Source organism: Suricata suricatta, chromosome 7 (genome assembly GCF_006229205.1).
Source record: "Suricata suricatta isolate VVHF042 chromosome 7, meerkat_22Aug2017_6uvM2_HiC, whole genome shotgun sequence".
Classification (NCBI taxonomy): domain Eukaryota; kingdom Metazoa; phylum Chordata; class Mammalia; order Carnivora; family Herpestidae; genus Suricata; species Suricata suricatta.
In genome coordinates, this window is record NC_043706.1 from 428,604 (window position 1) to 451,107 (window position 22,504).

The 22,504-nt window shown below is 44.5% G+C and overlaps 2 protein-coding genes across 2 annotated transcripts; both read left to right on the top strand.

Annotated features, from left to right (window-relative positions):
* Positions 1–1,897: 1,897 nt before the first annotated feature.
* LOC115297139 (putative olfactory receptor 2B8) lies at positions 1,898–2,857 on the top strand. The gene has a single exon (XM_029945599.1). It carries the CDS (start codon positions 1,898–1,900, stop codon positions 2,855–2,857), a length of 960 nt encoding a protein of 319 aa, XP_029801459.1.
* Positions 2,858–18,388: 15,531 nt separating this feature from the next.
* Positions 18,389–19,351, top strand: LOC115296428 (olfactory receptor 10C1-like). The gene has a single exon (XM_029944890.1). The coding sequence runs from the start codon at positions 18,389–18,391 to the stop codon at positions 19,349–19,351; it is 963 nt and encodes a 320-aa protein (XP_029800750.1).
* Positions 19,352–22,504: the final 3,153 nt, after the last annotated feature.

Below are 22,504 nucleotides of genomic sequence, written 5' to 3' on the forward strand. Positions count from 1 at the left end.
TTGCTAGATAAATGTTATCATTTAAAAATAGCATTCCCTCATTCTTTTAAATTCCTGAGGTTTCCAGTTTTTCATGTAGAAAGATATTTATATTAACATAGCAATCTTTTGAAATTGTGCTTCATTTAGTAACTGTTCACTTTGTGAACTTGATTTTAGCAGGATTTTTAAATAATTGGATCTCAGGATCGTAATTATGCATAAATTATGTCAAATGTGTTATTTTTCCTGGTATTTTTACTCTTTAATTTTATTATTTCATTGTGCCATCTGGAAAACCAAGTCCCTGCTCTTTTCAGAACACAGTCCTGTTTTGCCTAAACTGTTTGTCACCCATAAGTTCAAACAAAAGAGTGATTTTGAATTCAAGCATGGGGACATTGGAGATGGCCTTTACAGCAAGTATTTAACATTATAAATGAAACCGTTAGTAAGTGAATGTTTAACTATTAATCCCTGTGACTAATAGGATAGTATGTATAAATACAATAGTCTTTGAAAGCACGGATTTTCTTTGAGGCAGAAACTGGATGTCTGATGCCTGCCCTGCGGTTTACCACCTCTGTGATCAGAAGAAAGACAGCTTCGGGGCAGATGGGTGGCTCAGTCGGGTAGCCTCTGACTTCTGCTCAGGTCATGATCTCCTGGTGGGTTTGAACCTCTCCTTGGGTCTGTGCTGACAGCTTGGAGCCTGGAGCTGCTTCAGATTCTGTCTCCCTCTCTCTCTGCCCCTCTCCCACTCATGCTTTTTTTCTCTCAAGAATAAATAAACATTAAAAATGTTTTAAAAAAAAAAGAAGTTAGTATCTCTAAAACTTACTGTAAAGTGCTTATAAAAGCCCTTCACTCATGGAATCACTTCTTGAGTGACTATTATTACCTGAATAGTAATACTTATATTTATGTGATGCATGGTACATTGCTCAAAGTTTGAGTGTAGCATTCATGAACTATATATTTGCTTGATACACAAGGCAAACAAAGCACACACCCAGCGTGTGTGTATGTGCAGGGTCATATATGTGGTAATTATCACCTCCAGGACTCATACCAGAGAATCTATGTAACGTTCTTCACAGCTCTGTCCACTGTGTAGACATAGTTTACAGAAAACAGAAGAGTATATGAGACTGAAGCCTGATTACAGGGCAGCCTATTTGGAAATCTTTGTAGTTGGAGGTGGGGCTAAATGGAAGGACTAGTGAGATCGTCCATGAAAACCACACTTGTCTTAGCTCATGATATTCGATACAAACATAAATGTGTTTTTGACATAAGAAAACTAAGTGAAAATTTTTGTATGATTCGTCCTAGCAGTGTTCACTCCTACTAATTACCCTTTAGCTAAATATCATGATAAATTAATTCCATGAGTGTGTTACCTTTGGTCCCTGGAGTCTTAGCCATATTGGCTTAATTATCAGGAGAAGAAAGGAGAATTTGCCTTCATTGATAGTGCCTTTCGAAGGTGGTAATTTTCACATGCTATAATAGAAATTAGCAAGAAAAATGAATTGAAAGGAATGAAGTCAGAAAACACTGAGTAAATTAGAGATTTATTGAAGCTCCAATGAAGTCTCAGTTTCTCCCAATCCTAATAGGCCTGATTCCCTCTTTCTTCACTATCCTGACCTTAGTAATGCCTCCACTTAGCAACTATAAGGTTGTTAAATGAAGGTCATGGGTTCAAACATGGGTGTTAAGATATGGATATGTAATTGTTAATTCTCATTGTTCCTGCTGAATAAAATGAGATATGTTAATTATTTTCTCTGTCTCAGCATCCCCTGCCCAGCTCTTGTGTTGCTTGCAGTCCCACAAGTGAACATTAGGTTCTAACCACAGAATAATCAAGCTCCCAGGACCCTGATTGTTTCCAGCAAGCAGTGGCCCAGAAATGGGAAGATTCAACAACACATTTCCTCACCCCAATGGCTTTGTTCTGGTGGGCTTCTCTGAATGGCCCAGACTAGAAATGGTTCTTTTTGTGGCTGTCTCCACTTTTTACATAATGACCCTCCTTGGAAATTCAGCCATCATTGTCTTGTCACGCCTTGATCCCAGACTCCACACGCCCATGTATTTCTTTCTGGCTCATCTCTCTGTTTTGGACCTCTGCTACACCACCTCCACTGTCCCACAGATGCTGGTCCACATTCAGAGCCACCAGAGAAGCATCAGCTACACAGGCTGCATAGCTCAGCTCTTCATCTTCCTTGGCTTAGGGTCCACTGAATGCATACTTCTCTCAATAATGGCCTTTGACCGTTATGTCGCTATCTGCCAGCCTCTCCATTACACAGTGGTCATGCACTCTCGGCTCTGCCAACAGATGGCAGCCATGGCTTGGGGGACAGGTTTCGGTAACTCCTTGGTGCAGACAGTGTTGACTTTCCTGTTACCTCGCTGTGGTCAATATCGGGTAGAGAATTTCTTCTGTGAGGTACCTGCCATGCTTCAGTTATCATGTGTTGATACATGGACCAACGAAGTCGAGATGTATGCAGCTGTGGTGATCATAAAAGTTATACCTGTTGGATTAATTCTGTTCTCTTACATCAACATTGTCAGAACAGTGGTTGGGATCCAATCTCCTGAGGGTCGCAAGAAGGCATTCAACACATGTGGGTCTCACCTGCTGGTGGTCATTATGTTCTATGGGTCAGCCATTAGTGGTTATGCATATATGGCGCCCAAGAGCAATTCAGCCAAATTGAAGGGCAAGCTTCTCGCACTCTTCTATGGACTTGTAACTCCAATGCTCAACCCTCTCATCTATACCTTGAGAAACAGGGATGTCAAGGGAGCAGTAAAGAAGCTACTGGGGAGAGAAGAGCAGGGGTGGAGCATGGCTTAAAAGGTGCTCCTCATTCCCAGAATGCCTGCCATGGACGCCATCACCCATGGTACCAAACAACGGTGGCTGCTGTTACTCCTATTGCCTTGTATTTCAGAGGAAGTAAAATGCTGACTATTTTCCCCCTAAAATAATGAAAGAGTTCTAAAAATAGATAAAGAATATTCATAGATTTTAGTAAAATATTGCATTGTTATCATGTTGTCTTTTCCAATAAAGTCTTAAACCAAGTAAGTTTTCTTATCACACAGCACATTAAAACTGATGATCAAGGGACTAATCTTGACACTTTTAAAAAACAGGAAGGGGACTGTTTGAAATAACCAAATTATGCCAAAAACTGGCAGAATGCCCTTACACTAAAGAGGGAACTTCATTTCCTCCACTCATATTTTCTTGTGTTGTCAGCATAGTTGCTGTATTTCTGACCTCATTTTACTCAATATTAGGATGAAGCATCCTCAGGGAGCCGTGTGCACGCTGTGATCACAGACACGGTTCTGGAACAAAAGGCATGGACATATAAAAAGCTCTTAAATGTCTCTGCCTGTTCATTCATTTATCCGACTCTTCTAGAAGCTTCTTTTAGCATATTTTTAAAATTCTACATGTTCTTCTATGGAAGTTCTTCCTTGTGGCCAACAAACAGACGACATGTATATTTCTCAGCAATGGCCTTTGATCTGAAAACGCTTGTTTCCCAATCATTATATATTTTATTTTTGGTGCTCAAGCATCTTATCAGCATTATAATAGCTATTCTCAGCATGCCAAACAGACAAATGGACATGTCCCTCCAAATTGAAAAGAAGGCATGTAAGTTCTGCACATAGGCTACATATCCTCAATTCTCTGTGTTTTAAAGCTTTATTTAAGTTCTGGTTAGTTAGTGTACAGTGTGATGTTAGTTTCAGGTGTAAACTCTAGCGATAGAACACTTCCATCCATCATTACTGTTCATCAGGACACATTCCTTCCTTAATCGCCATCACCTGTTTCCCCTATCCTCTCCTGCCGCCCCCGTCCCTGCAAACTCCCCTCTGGTCACCAGCAGCCTGTTCTCTATAGTTGAGAATCTGTTTCTTGGTTTGCCTCTCTCTCCCCGGTTCTGTGTTTCACATTCCACACGTATGTAGTCACTGCTGGACAAAAGACCGACCTTGAGGCGAGGATGCCCAGGCCTGACACTTCTGAATATCTCGCATGTACTATGAAAACAGCCCAAACATCTGAAAGAACATTTCTACTATGAATACATCTTATTAAACTCTAATTACTTCTTTTCATACCTTCTTGTGCAAGTGATAGTTTCACATTGGGAACAGAGGAGAAAAAATGACCACATCTTCATCTGGATGAATTTACAGCAGAAGAATATGAAGAAGCATCTACTCGCAAAGACTGTACTGCACGAGTTATTTTATTAATGGTGACACACAGCAGTCCTTTCTCCCTGTGTCTGACCAGTGGGTATAGTTCAGTTCTCCCAAAGAGTACGGAAAATGAGCTGTTCGAAGATGTGACAAAATGTCTGTCACCTTTTTCTATTAAAGACTTCATTTAAAAATTTTTTTAATGTTTTTATTTTATTACTGAGAAAGAGAGAGAAACAGAGAATGAGCGGGAGAGGGTCAGAGAGGAAGACACAGAATCTGAAGCAGGTTGATAGCTCAGAGCCTGATGTGAGGCTCAAACCCATGAGCTGTGAGATCGTGACCTGGGCCGAAGTCGCTGCTTAACAGACTGAGCCACCCAGGCGCCCCTAAAGACTTCATTTTTAGAGGAGCAGGTTTAAGTCTACAGCAACTGAGAGGTGCAGAATGCCCTCTATGGTCCTGCCCCTGCACACACAGCCTCCCCCACTATCTACACTAGAGGGAGCGTTTGGTATAATTGATGGACCCACACGGACAGATCGTGATCACCCAAAGTCCGTTATTTAGACAGGGGTTCACTCTCAGTGTCCATTCCGTGGGTTTAAGATAAACACACAATGACCTGTACCCCCCGTTATGTGCCACGGAGAGTGTGTTCATCGCCCCAAACATCCTCTGTGCCCCACCTACTCGCCCCTCCCTCCCCCAGCCCCAGGCAAACACTGAACTCTCTACTGTCTCCATAGTTTTGCCTTTCCAGAATGTCGTACGGTTGAGATCATCACAGTATATAGCCTTTTCAGCCCGGCTTTGTTCACTCAATATGCATTTAAGGTTCCTCGATGTCTTTTCATGGCTAGATATCTAATTTCTTTTTAGTGCCGAATCATATTCCACTGGTTGGGTGGACCTTAGTTTATTTATTGATTCAACTACTGAAGCACATCTTGGTCCTTGCTTCCATGATTTGGCAATTATGAATCCAGCTGTGATAAACATACATGTGCAGGTTTTTCTGAGAACATACATTTTCGACAACTTAGGTTAAATACCAAGGAGTGTGATTGCTGGACCACATGGTAAGATTTGTGATAAACCAGCAGAGTGCCTCCCAAAGCAGCTGCACTAGTTGGCATTCCCACCAGGAATGAATGAGCATTCCTGGTGCTCCACATCCTCACCGGCATCTGGTGTTGTCTGTGTTCTGGATTTGGGCCATGCTAATTGGTATATAGTAGTATCTCATTGCTGCCTTAATTTGCATTTACACAGTGACATATGATATGGAGCATCTTTTCATACGCTGATCTGCCATTTGTGTATCTTTTTTGCTGAGATTAAGGTCTTCCATGCATATTTTAATCAAATTTTTTGTTTTCTTACTGTTGAATTTTAAAAGCTTTTTTAGGCCTTTATCAGATATGCCTTTTGCAAACATTTTCTCCCGGTCTGTGGCCTGTCTTCTCATTTTCTTAGTCTTCTCATCTTTTAAGTAATATATATCAATTGATTCTTCCTCCTCTGTTGCAAACCTTATGTATTTTAATACTATGAAAATATACATTTCCTCATTTTTTTCTTATATATATACATTCTCATACATACATATATATTTGTGTGTGTGCATTGTGTACATGTGTTGTATTTCAGAAGTATATATAGCAAATGAAAAATCACATTTCAGATATTACAAACATTGTAGTCCCAATCTTCTCTAAGGAATCATCATTGTCCAACCCCCCACTAAGCACTTACATGTCTTACATTGTTTGCAACTTGGCAGTGGGGGTAGGGAGTGGGTTTTGTGATTAACTCTAGGTTTTGCAAGTACATTGATCTTTTCTGGATTCTATCTTTATGTAAATAAAGTTGATATTGAAGTTGTTTGGCAGAGTTAAAAAAGAAAACTTAGTGGGTTTGATCCCCATTTACAGACCTGATATTTATCACATGAGCAGTGTCTATTCTGATTACTGGACGTCTGTTGTGACTTTTAGTGTATAAGAGGTACAGGATGGAATATTCAAATAATCTTGTGTGCATGATCCCGAACTTCTAGGCTTCATTTCTTGGTCACATATAGTAATTATAACCCTGGGAAATTTCCATTAAAATGGTTGGTTCTTCAATATTGTTGGATTTTTGAAGCATAAGGGATGACCTTCCCTTCTTCTGGGACTTTTACAGCTACCCTTTATCAGATTAAGAAAGCTCTCTTCTATTGCTGGAATGCTAAGTATATCTTTATCTTACTGTAAATGGGTGCTGTATTTTATACAGCTTTTACTATATAAAGAGAAAAAAAGATTTTTCTTCTATTGAAATGAGTATAATTTTCTCATATAATTTTTTCTAACATAATATATTCTGTTAACTGACTTTTTAACATTAAAAAGAACTCCAAATTCCTAAAATAAAATCAACTTTGTTATCATCTATTTTTCTTTTTATATATTGCTAGATTAAAAATGCTAATTATGACCTGGAATTTCAGATTATGTTCATGAGGGAGATAGGCTTGCAACTTTACCTTCTTGAACAAAGTCATAGGACTTGGAATACTTGACATCAAGACTTATTATAAAGAGGCAGCAATTATGGTCTCTTATGGGTGCAAGAATAGTCAAGGGAAACAATGAAGCACAATAGAGGATCTAGAAACAGACCCACACAGATCTGAACATTAGGTTTATAACAAACTGGGCAGTGAAGAGGAGACATGGCAATATTTAATAAGATAAATAGTACTTACTGCATATAAAGTAAATATTGACACTCTTCTCTAAAAAATTACTTCCCCATAGATTTTAGATATTATAAATTTGAATGGCAAATATTAAAGCATCTGGAAAGTAACCCTGAAGAATATGATATGATCTTAGGGTTGGCCAACGTTTAAAAAAACATAATGTGGGGCGCCTGGGGGGCTCAGTCGGTTGAGCGTCCAACTTCAGTTCAGGTCATGATCTCATAGTCCGTGGGTTCAAGCCCCACATCAGGCTCTGTGCTCACTGCTTGCTCAGAGCCTGGAGTCTGCTTCAGATTGTGTCTCCTCCTCTCTGCCCCTCCCCTGCTTGTGCTCTGTCTCACTCTGTCTCTCAAAAATAAAGAAATGTAAAAAAAATTTTTTAGACATAATGCATAAGCAGCACTAACTATAAAGGCAGTGACTGATAAATTAGACCACATTAATCCTAGAAACGTCAGCTAATCACATGATACCATTAAGAAAGTGAAAAGGCAAACCACAGAGTGGGAGAAGATGTTTATAATACAACTTTCAAAGCTGGACCAGAATATATAAAGACTACTTATAAATCAGGAAGAAAAAGACAAATGACCTAATAGAAAAACATCCTGAAATGCCTCATAAAAAATGAAATGACTGATCAATATACAAAAAGATGTTCACCTACATTAGTCACCAATGAAATGCCAATTGAACTCACAATTTCATACCAGCGCATACTTACAGGGTTGCCTAAACTAAAACAGACTGATAATTCCAAGTGTTGGCAAAAATGTGAGTAGATGGAATTCTCATCCATGGCTCGTGGGTGTCGAAGGGGTTCATCCACCTTGGAAACAAGCAGGCAGTGCACCTACTAAAGCCTAGCACGTGTCTATCTTAGTGCCTAGGAATTACGCTGCTACAGACGCTCAGAAAATAGCTCAACTAAAATGTTCATGCCAACAGCATTAATAATAAAGGCAAATAGAAATTACCAACTGTTAATCAGTTGTAAAGTAGATCAATAAAATTGTAATATATTCAGATAGATAATACTGCACAGCAATGAAACGAAGTCTTGCTACCTGCAATATCCAGATGCATCTCACGAATAAGTCAAATGGAAGGATTAGCGCTGCCTGTATTGACTCATGAAAATTTCAAAAACAGGTAAAACAAACCTTCTAGACATCTGCATGGTGATTATGTTTGGTGGGGAGTGGAAACAGTAAATGGAGGGGTTCTGGGGCTTGGGTAACGTTCTAGATTCTCATTTGGAAGTGGTTGCATGTGATTTGCTCTCACTTTGTGATGATTCAGTTATGTTTGGGGTTTTCTTCTTTATGTCCATTATACTTTATAAAAACACTACAAATTCATGTCAAATGGGATGAGCTGATAGCATATTATTACTGGTAAATCAAACAGTACTCCTTTGCATTTCAAGAGGAATATTTTCGTTATTTCCCTCTTTATGAAGACAAGGAATACTGATCTGTTTGCTAAAAAAAATATATTTATAAAAATTGAAAATTTTATCAACTCTTGTGCACATTAGAGCCATAAATGTAATAGAACATGATTTAACATAAGCCAAAATGTTCATGTACAATAAAGGAAATAAACACACAGCTAAATATCACGAGATCTCTCCAGAAGCCTCACGATGAGAAATTCTACTTGTAACCTGATTCCCTTTGAACTTGGTGGGACATCCTTCATGGGCTCATGTCCCTTAACATAGTGACATCGCTTCTCATCAGGCTTTTAGTAAAAGATAACCTGGCTTCAGGTTTGGGAAATATTAAATCTAAACAAAACCCTCATTTTCCTGAGTCACTTTGTCCAATTTGCAATGACTTTACTTAGCTTATCTAAGGAGGCCCAAAGGAGCTCTGATTCCAAGTTCTTTCATCATTTAAAGACAGAGAAGATTCCAGCAAAAGTCAGACAGACAGAAGACTAAACATGTCAGCCCTGAGCCTCCTGGGGCAATCCAAAACAGGCTGAATGTGAGAGACCAGGGATTCAGGTTTTTTTAATTAAAAAAAAATTTTTAATGTTTGTTTATCTTTGAGAGAGAGAGAGACAGAGTGTGAGCAAGGAAGGGGCAAAGAGAGAGGGAGACACAGAATCTGAAGCAGCTCCAGGCTCTGTGCTGACAGCTCAGAGCCCAACACGGGGCTCGAACCAGGACCTGAGCTGAAGTCAGACGCTTAACCGCCTGAGCCCCCCAGGCGCCCCGGTTTCTTTTCATTTGAAGGCCCTCCGTCAGGATACAATTTTGTTAACACCAAAAATACCTGCTGGAGAGCCTGGGATGCTACGATCCGCTTCGGTACACGAACTCCATTCTGCACACTGACAACTGTTGGGCCCGCTGTGGATATACGTTTAAAAGTCGGAGTGTGGGGCGGAGGACTAGAGTTCCGAACTTGGCGCTGGGAGCACTCGTGACTGTACAGACACTTAACGCACAGAGAAGATTCCAGCATAAGTCAGAGAGCCGGAATCCCAATCCTGTCACTTTCCGTCTCCTGGGGCAGAAAACAGGCCTGCCGGACACAGCAGCCGCCTCGCACAGGAAGCAGCGCCAGGTGCACGCGGCAGGAATCAGACTCACCTGTCCCCGGGCGGCGGCTGGTTCCTGAGCTCCGCCACCGCACAGAAATCACCTAACACTCGAAGCGTAAGGGTCAGACTGGAAACGCAGTCCGCGGGCGCCACTGCAGACACAGCTGTTTGTGCACCAACAAGACCTCGGCGCAACGCTAACCGGACGGACTCCAGCGCGCGTGCAAGAACCGAAACAGCGCAACCGCGAAACTCCCCAGAACGGCCTCGGGGGGTGGCTGCGAGCCAGGAGCCCAGGGCAGGAGGGTCACCTGCAGACCAGCTGTCCCGCGGGCCCAGCGGAGGGTCCAGGAGGGCGCATCTCGGGGACCTCGCGGGAAGCACTGCTAACAACCCGAAGACACCGGCTAGTAAACGGCACAGTTTATCCAGAGATCAGTCAGTGGATCACTTCAACACGGCGAAGTCAGCGTTCACAGACGAGGGAGGGCTGACCGGGAAGACTCTGGGCACGGATCACACTTGCCCTGCAGGTCAACGACTGGCTGGCAGGTGACACAGATGCGTGTTCGGACAGGCAGCAGCGGCGGCCGCCTGTGAGGCTGGTCCTGCGGCGGCGCGCCAGCCTCTTCAATTCGGGCTCCGGCCTTCGGTGCGCGCGCCCGGGGCCGGCTCCGTGCCCTCTCCTTCGTGCGCGCGCCCGGGGCCGGCTCCGTGCCGTCGCCTGGCCAGGACAGCTCGCGAGTCACGCTGCCTGGGCCCGTGCCCGCCTCCTGGCAGCCCGTCTACCTCCTCACAACGGTCCTTGACGGGGGCACTCAGCTGGTGCGCCGGCTGCGGATGGCTAGGAGGTCCCAGGAAGGAGGGACAGCCCATCAAGGGGACCCGCGTGCCCCCAGGACCAGCAGCCCACACGGGCCTGGCCCTCGTTGGTGCACGGACACTGCACCCGCAGGAGGTGCAGAGAAGCGCCGGGGTCGGGGCGCAGGGACGCCGCGAGCTGGGCTCCTGGCACAAACGTCCACACCGGCCAACCTGGCCGTGGCGAGCGCGGGTTCCCCGGGCAGGGAGGCCGCCTCCCCGTCCCCCCGCTTCCCGCGGGAGCCGGGCGGAGCCCCGGGTGCAGGACCGAGGCGGGCACAGCCTCGCGGGACGGAAGTCATGACCTCCAGGAGGACACGCTCGGCCCGAGGACGCGGGGCCGGCCGGACCTCGGGGGGCCCCGGCGGCCGCGGCGTGAGGCTCGGGGAGAGCCGGGCCCCTCTGCCGAGGCCGGGGAGGAAGCAGCTCCCGCGCGCGCGGCCCAGAGAAGCCCCGGCCAGGCTCCTGCTGCCACCCACCGGCGGCGGTGGCTCGGGAAGGGGAGAGCCGCGCACAGGAGCCCGGCGTCGTCTGCTGAGACCGGAGTCGGGGCGCAGCTGACGGGAACGGGGACGCGCGCGCATGGGTGTGCGTAGGCGTGCGTGCGTGTGCGTGTCCAGTGAGTGCTTAGGGTGTGCGTGCGAGCGTCGCGGTTGCGTGTTGTGTGTGGTGTGCGGGGCAGCCGTGCACACTCAAGGGGAGGGTAAGGGTACAAGACTTAGAGCGCATATGGTGACATACATGGACATATACAAGTGGCGATTATTGTTCAGTTCTTCCAAACCGATCCGTCTTTTTCCAGGAGTTCCACCCCGTGTTTGGTCATCGGCGTCTTGTAAGGTTATGAGTAAATAATAAAGAGGAGAGTTTGTCCAACCAACGAACAGTAGACACGGGCTTCTCACAAAAAAAAAAAAAGAATGTTAAGGAAAATAGTAGCAAGTTGAGTTAAAAGTTCAATTGCGTTATGTTGAAGGAGGCCCGGCTGGAAGCGAAGGGACAAGAGAAGAAAATGAAGGCAGGTGCTCAGAGCTGCAGAAGGTCTTGGCGCAGGTGCACAGCCGTCTGGGAGAAGGCTGGCATGCTTTCCCCCTAACGGACGGGGGTGTGTGCACTAATCAGTGCAAGTAAGACAGTATCTGTTAAGTAATTAACACCACGTGCTGATTGCTGTCTCCCCGAAGCCCGTGTCTACTGGCTACTACTACCAGCTCTACGAGGACAAACGCACATGTGATTTTCTATGTGAATTTTTCTTCAAAAACTGCTTGACCCTGTTTTATGGTTTATTCTCTCTTTTTCTTTCCCCCTCTATGTGTATCTGCTTGCTTCTTAAATTCCACATATGAATGGTATCAGATGGTATTTGGCTTTCTCTGACTGAGAGAATGGCGGCAAAGATGTTCGTTGGTTGGACAAACTCTCCTCTTTATTATTTGCTCATAACCTGACAAGACGCCGATGACCAAACACGGGGTGGAACTCCTGGAAAAAGACGGATCGGTTTGGAAGAACTGAACAATAATCGCCACTTGTATATGTCCATGTATGTCACCTGCCTCAGCTTAAACAAGCCACCTGCTTGAGAGGGTACTACTGAATCTGGGGCGTATAGTGAAAGATTCCCAAACACCAGTGCCTTCTTTAAAAATACAAGTTTATACGTCTCACATAAAGAAGCCACTTTGTCCAAAATACGCATCCCTCTAGTCTTCTGTTCCAACATCCCTCAGCTTTGCAGTTGTCCCGACTGTAAGCCAGGCTGCAGCGGACATCACCCTGGGCCCCTGGGCTGCAGGGTGGACAGAGAGGTCGAAGCTCCTTCCCTTTTAGGAAACCTCCTGGTCATACCCACCTGCTTCGGTTTCCGTCTTCTCTGCCAGGATCAGGTGTGGGACACACGGTGCCGCAGGAGAAGCCAAACTGAGAGCCGGTCTTCTGTTACTAAGGGGGAGAATGCTGGAGAAGACAGTTGTCCTGTCCAGTATTCATAAACCTAATAAAAACCCCCTTGGCTCTGTGTTCAAGTCAGGGAGTGAAAACTGTGGGGGAAGCTACATTTTAATCATGTTCAAGCTGTCAGGTTCTGATTCAGGAGGCCTTAAAGCAAAATGTATAAAGCAGAATATATACTCGGGACAGCAAGCTCCTGATGTGGAGTTCCAATGAACATGATCTTGTTTGGTTTGAGGGGGCTCGACAAGGGGAGTTTTCGACCTGAGTGATGCTGACCCTTCCCAAGTCTTTCTCCTTGGCCTTTGTATCATGACCGTAATAGGTCCATAGTACCCCACCCACTTCTCGGCAGAATTTAAATAATAAGCGTTGAGCACCTTACAGTTTGCTCAACTACCCTAATATATACCTTTTGACTTTTGATCATCTTCTTATTATTACCCTTGATAGAAAAAAGTAGACACTTTGCCAAACTCATGTGTAACAATAAGATGATTCTGACCTATTGAGTCTTTTATACTAATTGGAATAAATATTAACTGTGTCAGTATAATAGGACATGAATATTATGTATGTAGTTTCCATAATTGTTTTTCTTGACTTTGTTTAATCAGAACGGAGTTAAAATACAAATATTTTATATTAATAGCGTTGTCAAAGATCTGGTTGCAATAGTACATTTGATTGATTTCATCTCATGCAATGTGCACAGACTGAGGTAGCAGTTACCCGTAATACAGGTTATTCATTGTATATAATTATTGATTTTTCTGCCTTTTACATTTACGTCTTTTGCCCTAAATGTTAGCATTCACCAGCAGATAGAGGCAGGCCTGCCCACGACAATTCCCGAGAGGCAGACTCACACTCTGACACTCTCCCTTGAGAAGGAAGTCTGCCTCCCCGGGGAGGAAGACGGCGGAGGACGCAGACCCAGAAGAACCCAAACATGACTGTTCAAGCTCCCTTGTTTTCCTGGAAGGAGGAAGGCTCAGAGTTGTGTGGTTGGCACAGCCTTGCACACTTCCGTTGGGGGGGGGGCAGCAGGAGCACAGAGGGCATTTGCTGGAGGGACACGGGCCTCCTGAGAGCCGCGAGGCACTGAGCACAATGGAAGGTTCTGGACGCACGGCCTTAGAGGATTGGTAGACTCCCAGCCTCCGGATTTTGAGAGGCTGCCAGGGGAGGGAGCAGAGAAAAACGGGGAGTGGCTCCACATAAGCCATCACCAGCGAGTTTTCCCCTCAAGCATTATGATCAAAGGTAAGTGGCACAAGTGATGTTTCAAGAGGAGAGGCTGTAGAAGATGGTGGATCCGGGGGGGAAGCCGATAGCCAGCAGCTGCAGCATTTCCTGCTCTGATCACTCTCTAATCAGCTATTTCCTCCTTCTCTGGAGAGGGTAGGAGCCTGCCTAGTTCACCAGTATTCCGGTCATAACATTGCTGTGAGCTGTTCTAAATTAATTACTTCATAGGAAATAGAAATACCTCTGACTGTTGGGGAAGGAAATACCCAGATTGTCCTGTACACATTACTCCAATCTAATGGCAGATCGGGTTCTGCTGTGCTGTGTTAAGGCATCATCTCATTATCAGGTCCTTGAAGAAGCGACTGTGGGGAAATTGTGGAAAGCAATGGGTACCCACCTCTATAATCCATAATGAGCCACTTACATAAATTGTATCTACTATTCAGACATTTTAGAAATGAAAATTTACTGTTTCTTGTATGCCAGGCATGTGCTGTTTCAGATACAATGTCTAATAATGTATAACATGTTTTCCTTTGGTTGATAGGAAAAAAGAAACATTTTGTTATGAAAACAGAGATTAATAAGAGAGTGAGAAGGTCAAGGAACATTTCTGACTACATGGAGATGCCCCAACTGAATTGCTTGTGCTGGGTTATTTCCAAACGAGAACTCTAGTATAGAGTCTGTCTTGGCTCTTAGGGCTGGGCATTAAAATTTCCTTATTTCCCTCCTGTTTCTTTCATACATCCACTATCACTGAAAGTCCATGTCAAGGTGTAACCCTTCAGAATCTTGCCAGTGTTCAAGGGCCACTTAATCTGATTACATTGAATAGGACTCTATGGGGCATGAAACGTCTGTGTCTTTAGGTTATAGGATGTTGCCGTTTGCTTGGACACAGCCTCTTCATAGGTTAGTTACTCTTACAGGCTGATAATAATATATACTTATATGACATGTAATATATTTGTGTTGTATATATTATAATTTAACAATAGAGAAAGATAATAATAGAAAATACTCCGTGCAGTGTCCTAGGAGTTCTTTCATTGTTTTAAAAGACAATAGGTTTTGATGCTGATAAATTGCATTTTAATGTCCATTTCTTACTTTTTATTCATGGTCTGCCTCTACGATGTTTGCATTTTTAACTCAAAACAACTTAGCAAAAGAAAGATGGGAAGGGCTTCATCGTCCTTCCTTCACATGGAAATGACGAATCAGAAACTTTAAGTCAAGCAGATGTGTCAGGAGAGAGACGGAAGCCATGTTCAGGCTGCACTGCCATTCTGCTTGAGGCTTCTTCTGCTTCCAGCTCCTCACTGTCTCCACAGCAGTGATCGGTGGTCTCCACCACACGGACCTCAGGGGTCCCTGACTAAGGCCAGTAGAGTAAATCCTGAAAACAGCAGGCAGTGTGATTTAAACAATCAGATCTCGCCTGCTTCAGTGTCAGGCCAAGTGACAGGAGGGAGGGGGAGAGACTGACTGCATTTGGTTCTGTCCTCGCCTCCAGGGAGTCCTAGATATTTATTTTTATATGATTTAGTATTTATTCCTAAGCAGAGTGCCATTCTTTGTCTGTTTAAATATTCAGAACCACTCAGCCACCTCTGTCATTCTGTTTCTCCAGTTGCCTCTAACTTGTGAGGTTTTAAAATGCCCTTATCATGGGATGACTAATGTGTTCATCCTGTGAGCCCTAGACTATCAGCTGCCACCACCCGCTCTAGGCTGTGCGAGTGCCCCGCTGTGTGCCTGGCTCCCAGCCCCGAGAAGGGCCTGGCATTTCCTGTCTGCCGTCCAAACGGGTGGGGCATTTCTTAAGGGAGACTGTCAGGATGTCACTGCTTGAGAAGGAGTCAGATGCTGTCCTTCTCTTCCGGGGACCCCCGACCTGGTCCCTGCATGGGCACATCAGAAAACTGCCATCTTCCCAACACGGGGAGAGGGATAAGGGGCTCATGCGCGAGTCTAACTGACAAGTGAGTTGACACTGTCTCCATGGGCAGTTTTCTATCTAAGCAATAAAACTGCATAGACCCTCACTGAAGAGTCAGGAAACTCAAGAAAATCTTTTGGGTAAAAACAAAGATAAGTAAGCCATTATCTGTTTCCTTCACCTCAGGCTTCACTGAATTGTATGACTTCATGGGAAATATGGATGTTAAAATTAATGACATTGCAAGTAAAATGTTTGTAAATGCTTAAACATCCATATGGATACATTATAATAGGCTACTTGATGTGGGAGCCCTTGTCACTATGCAGGCATGTTATTTCTTATTTACCAGTTTTGAATCAGATCCCTTGTTTCCATCCTTAACTTCAAGCCCTTTGTAAAGCTCAATGGACACCAAATTAATAGATTAAAATGACCCACAACATAACTGTTTTTTCTCAGGACATAACATCGGGAGGCATTTTTGTGTTTGTACAGGTGTGTGTGTGTGGATGTGTGTGTGTTCTTTGCTGTTCCTCTTTACATGGCAGCAGGTGCACAGCAGAACATGACATGGGGATGAAGAGGAGGCAGGAGGAACGCTCAGAGATTGGATGCAAAATCCCACAAGAGGGAGTGTGTGTGGAGGTAAATCTATGGTGACAAACACCACAGTGTGTGTGGACACAACCTCTGCTAGGCTAATGCTTACCATGCACAGAACTGCTTTTCAAGTGCTTTCATGGGAACTAACTCAATCTCACAGCAACTCCATTAGGGACACACCACTGTCACCTCCTTTTTAAAATGGGAACATTGAGGAACAGATGATTTCAGTAAATGTTGACTTTGACCCAGCCTTGGATGGCTGTATGAGGATTTGAACCCAAATGCAATAGCTCTGAAATGCTCGTGATTACTGTGCTACTCGGTATGGATTGGAATGCATTTCTGTGTGTGGGTGTGCGTGTGTGTGCAAGAATGCCCATTTGTGTTCTGGGTTTTGTGAGTGCCCCTCATACACTTGTCTATTCATGACAACGTGGAGCCTGAGAAAGCACACTTCGTGTTACATGCATGGCATCACACATCACTGTGTGATGTGTTATAAACAAATGTACAGACCTGATCTCAAGTGACACTGATGAGCAGACAGAATCCAGACCAATAGACGTACGACCTCCTTGCTCTCCACCCCTTGGATGGCAAACCTGGTGAAGAGCTTTGGTTGATGACCTTTCAAAAGAACAACCCAGAGTGCAGGATGTCCACAAAAGGAACAAGGGCTATTTTGCTGGGAGTTGATATTCCTAGATTGAGAGAAAGGTGATGGTACAGTTGGGACATTGGAAGGAAGTAAGATTTCTCATAGCTAGCCTCAGAAAATAGACTCAGTACCTGTGGGTGGAAGACTAAAGCTGTGTGTTCAAGCTTTTCCCCATAACACGAGAACTTCGTTGGTAAGTGTGGTGATGTGTGCAGAGGTAAATAAATACAAGTCTTTTCTTTTAAATGTTTGATTATTTTGAGAGAGAGAGAGCACATGAGAGGGAGCAAGGGAGGGGCAGGGAGAGGGAGAGACAGTGAATTCCAAGCAGGATCTGCGCTGTCAATGCAGAGCCCCGAATCTCACAAACCTGAACCTCAAACTGTGAGGCTCATTCTCACAAACCATGAGATCATGACCTGAGCATAAATCAAGAGTCAGACGCTTAGCCAACTGACACCCACAGGTGCCCCCAAAAATACAATTCTGTGTCCGTGTCTGTGTCTGAGTCTCCACTCACGACGAAATGAGCCATTGACCTTGGAGGGGTGTGAGTTACTGGGTGGTAGGAACACAGGCAGGGATGCGTCCACACCTGCTGTGGGGACAGGGCAGAGCGGAGTGAGGAAGAAGCTTCCAGAGAGGAGAAGACGCTGTCCTGCAGCCTGAACTCAGCGGATGCTTCACCGGGTGGACAGTCAGGGAGGCAGAGGTTGGGCCCCTGTGAGAAAATCAGCACAAAAAAAACGTGCCAGCAAGGTGCGCGCTAAAGGTGCAAGTGCCTGTGGCCTGACAGGGCGGCCGCAGGGGCCTTGGGTTAAGGGGCAAACCTTTCGATCTCACTGAGCCAATCCATGGTTTTGCATGGATTATGTTAATTAGATGTCTGAGTTGTAACTTGAAGGCAGTGGTCATTGTCATTTTGCAAAGAACCCTGAGATGGAGAAAGGCTGGCAAAGGAGAAGAATCACAGGTAAAGCAGTCTGTTGCCTCGATGCAGTGAACCCAGCATGCAGTGTAGACACGGTGTGAGCACGGGGGTCAGGGCTTCCAGGACACACGGGTTTTAATTATCTTCATGGTAGCAATTATTTGTCAAACAGTTTTTAATATCTATTTTCTTTCACTAAATTTCACATTGGGAAGAAATGGGTTGGTGTTGTTTTTCCTTGTCAAATCTCAGGTCTGCAGCGGGAAGGATGGATCTCTGTGCTCAGTAAACACTTGAATGAATGAGCGAAGGACTTGATGACAACAGAGAGGGGGAAAAGGGTCAGTGCAAAGAACCTTTGTTTGGCAGTATTTGACAGCTGAATAACAGCTGGGTGAAGGCAGAAGTGAGCTGGAGTTCATTTATTTTCAACGTCGTGCTTGGTGATCAGGTGTATTTTTGAACAGGTGTGGTGAACACGGGCACATTGTAAAAACACATTGTGAAGGCATGAGGGCGCGTGTGCGTCCCAAACTTTCTGAGTGTTAGACTTGCAGAAATGTAGCACTTTTTAGAGCTAACAGCGGGATTTGAGTCTATGCTGAACGAATCCTTGCTTGCTGATCCCTTCCCCAGGTCATGAACCTCAGTTGTTCCCAGTGGCAGGACAGCGGTGGGTCCCTCAAGCACTTTGCATTTGCCAAGTTCTCTGCAGCCGCTGAGCAGTGCTGGCTTCTCTTCACCCTCATCCTGCTCATGTTCCTGGCCTCCCTGACGGGCAACGCTCTCATAGCCCTGGCCATCTGCACCAACCCCACCCTCCACACACCCATGTACTTCTTCCTGGCCAACCTGTCTCTCTTGGAGATTGGCTACACATGCTCAGTCATACCCAAGATGCTGCAGAGCCTTGTCAGTGAGGCCCGGGACATCTCCCGTGAGGGGTGTGCCACACAGATGTTCTTCTTCACCCTGTTCGCCATCAGCGAATGCTGTCTTCTGGCGGCCATGGCCTTTGACCGCTACATGGCCATATGCTCCCCGCTACACTACGCAACGCGAATGAGCCGCGGGCTGTGTGCCCGGCTGGCGGTGGCTTCCTGGGCAGTGGGTTGCATGGTAGGATTGGGCCAGACCAACTATATTTTCTCCTTGAACTTCTGTGGCCCCTGTGAAATAGACCACTTCTTCTGCGACCTCCCCCCTATCCTGGCTCTTGCCTGTGGGGATACATCCCGTAATGAGGCCGCGGTCTTTGTCGTGGCCATTCTTTGCATTTCCAGCCCATTTCTACTAATCGTTGCTTCCTATGGCAGAATCCTGGCTGCCGTGCTGATCATGCCGTCACCTGAAGGCCGCCGGAAAGCTTTGTCCACCTGTTCTTCCCACCTGCTTGTAGTGACGCTCTTCTATGGCTCAGGGTCTGTCACCTACCTGAGGCCCAAGGCCAGCCACTCTCCAGGAATGGATAAGCTCCTAGCTCTCTTCTATACAGTGGTGACCTCCATGCTCAACCCCATCATCTACAGCTTGCGGAACAAGGAGGTCAAGGCAGCTCTCCGGAGAACCCTGGGTAAGAAAAAAGCTTTAACTCATGGGTAGATACTGGAGGACCATGCAAATCTGCTCTTCGAAAAAATGCACACATGACCCAAGGGGAAAGAAAGAAATGAACACCGTGCGCCCTGCAGCCTGGTTAAGGACCTCCTGTGATAACAGTGGTGGCAATTCTGGAGACATCACTGTCCTCACAGCCAAAGTTCTGATTGCCAAATTATGGAAGGAAGTTGGCTACTGAGACTCTTTAATATGTGAGTCTAACACTAGACAGTTTTTCCAAAATACCTTAATCTAGATTTAGTATATAAATTTTCAGATTAAATCTTGGAAGTCTGGCAAATTCTCACTCTGCAGTCTAAGCCATTTTCCAGCCCCTGAGGGTCCCATCTGACTCTTTGCCCTGGTCCCTGGGGAAAGTGTTCCCACATACGTCAGCCCCACATGACTCTCAAATCCCTAATAACTCCGTGAAACACATTATTTCCTTCCATAAAAAATGTTTTAGACACCCCAGCTGTAATTATTGTTGCATGATATGGAATTAACTCTTTCTGTGAGTTGTGTGTACTATAAAAATATGTAAGCATACAAGAAGAGAAAGCAAACACATTTTAGGATATTAAAAGAAAAAAGTGGGAAATTTTTATCGAGGGTCTCCATGGTGAAAATGCTTTTCAAAAGAGAATCATATTTAAATTCAAGGCTAGAAGGAGAAAAATGAACTAAAAATAAGTAACTTAAATAATTGAAAAGACTTTGTATACAATTTACAAATTTGCATATGTACAGATGAAATCTGGCTCCATATGCTTGGAAATCAGTCACACGCTGGCTCTAAGGGAAGTGAACGTGGTCACAACGCAGTCACTGTCGGAGCCTGGAGAGGGGCTGCCCGAGGTCCCGACACCCAGTTCTCGCAGGTGCTGGGAACGTGGGGTTTGCTAATGGCTCAGGCAGCAGCTGTGGCGGGCAGAGCAGAGCTCTGTGACCTGATCACTGTGCACAATGACTAGTCCTGGGTGTGACAGAGGTGTGGTCACTGGCTGGCAGTACTGTGCACCTGACGTGTGCAGACAGGGCAGATCTGAAGTGCTCTCACCACACGCACAGTTGCTGTGTGAGGTAATGGGTGTGTTAGTAACTTGATTGTGTTAACACTTCACCACCTTGTGCACCTTGAATACCTGCAGTTTTACTTGTCAGTTGGCTGGAAAAGGAAAAAGAATGTGATAATGTGATCGTTCTATCAGGGGATAATTTTGACATTCACTAACAACCACTATGTGTTTGGCCAGATATCCCTATTTTGCGAAAAATTGTCCAATTCACTCACACATAAAGCATTATGGTTCTTGGAGCACCTGGGTGGCTCAGTCAGTTGAGCGTCCGGCTTCGGCTCAGGTCATGATCTCACGGTTTGTAGGTTTGAGCCCCGCATCAGGCTCTGTGCTGACAGCTAGCTCAGAGCCTGGAGCCTGCTTCGGATTCTGTGTCTCCCTCTCCCTCTGACCCTACCCCTGCTTGTGCTGTCTGTCTCTGTCTCTCAAAAATAAAAAAACAGAAAAAAAATTTAAATAAAGCATTGTGGTTCTTATTGACACACGTGCATAGTAATTAACAATGGATATAATCAGAACAAGCAAAAATAACTGACCAGGTGAAAATTATGCCATGGAATAGACAGAAATTATATGTAGACATTAGAAATGATGATCTATGTCTGTTAATCCAGAAAAAAGAATGATTATTAAAGCAAGTTAAAAACCATTTGTATACCGTGACCAATCATTTTTGTTTAGTTTTTCAAATTTGAAAGGATTACAATGGAATATTCACAGTAGAATCTCCAGGCGTTCATATTGCTGATGTGTTTCTTATCTCTGTTTCTAAGTTTTCTTCAATAAACATGTAATTTATGTATAATACACATACTAAAATATTTGAATGTATAACTTTTTATTAAAACAAATATAATACATTCTTTTCAGCAAACGTATAAAATATATAAAAATGTAAAAATTAAGATTTAACCCATTTATCTTCCTTGAATCCAGCAATAACCAATATAAACATTTACCTATTTTATTTTAGCCTTTTTCTTTCTGCTAATTACACACACACACACACACACACACATTCAAGTCTCTTCCCATGACAGATTGTTATTAAAACATATATATATATATATATATATTGTTTTGAAAGCAGTCACATATATAAAAAGTACCAAAAATGCATCTTCTAGAACATGTAATGTTTGTTTTAAATGTCTACGTTGTCATGAATTAACTTACCCTCAATATTTTCCCCATTACATGTTCCTGAGTATTAGTCATAGGGAGAAATTCTTCACTAACTCTGCTCCTCCAACCCTGTGTCTTCTGGTTTCGAGGAGGTTCCGGAGAGACCTTCCCTCAGCACCAGCACTGATGGCAGCACCAACCATAATGACAACCGTGTTCGCTGAGTTCTGAGTGTATAAAAGGGCACCTCAATCCCACTCCGTGTTTGTCTAGTGTTCGACCTTAACCCCACCCCCCGTGCTACTGTCCCCGTTCTGCACACATGGAGGCCAGGGGCACAGGCTGGAGCATCTAGTCGCTGAAGAGAGCAAGGACCAGTGTGGGGCACCAGTGGTCTGTGCAGGACCCCGGGTGTGAGGCTCTCGGCCATGATTTCCAGGAAGGCTCATTCCCATTACTGCTGATCCGCTGTGTGCTCTGCCCAGAGATAAATAAGGTGAAAGTGAAAAGACCAAACGGCACAGAAGAATGTCCGCTGGGAAGGGACAAAACTGGGGTTCAGGCTTCTTTCTAACCTGTGAGAATTTTTCCGTAGGGTGATTTTATTTTTCCTTGTGAAAGTTTCTCCTTTGGTTTGAATCAGCATATGCAATGTAAACAGTAACTTTTGATTTATATTTAAGAGTAATCCTTGTACCGTATGATCCACCAATTGCACTATTAGGTATTTGCCCAAAGGATACAAAAATGCAGATTGGAAGGAGCACGTACATCACAATGTTTATAGCAGCACTACTGACAATAGCCAAATTATGGAAAAGCCAAAACGTCCATCGACTGACGAATGGATAAAGAAGATGTGGTTTATATATGCACAACAGAATATTACTAGGCGATCAAAAAGCATGAATTCTTGCCATTTGCAACGATGTGGATGGAACTAGGATATATT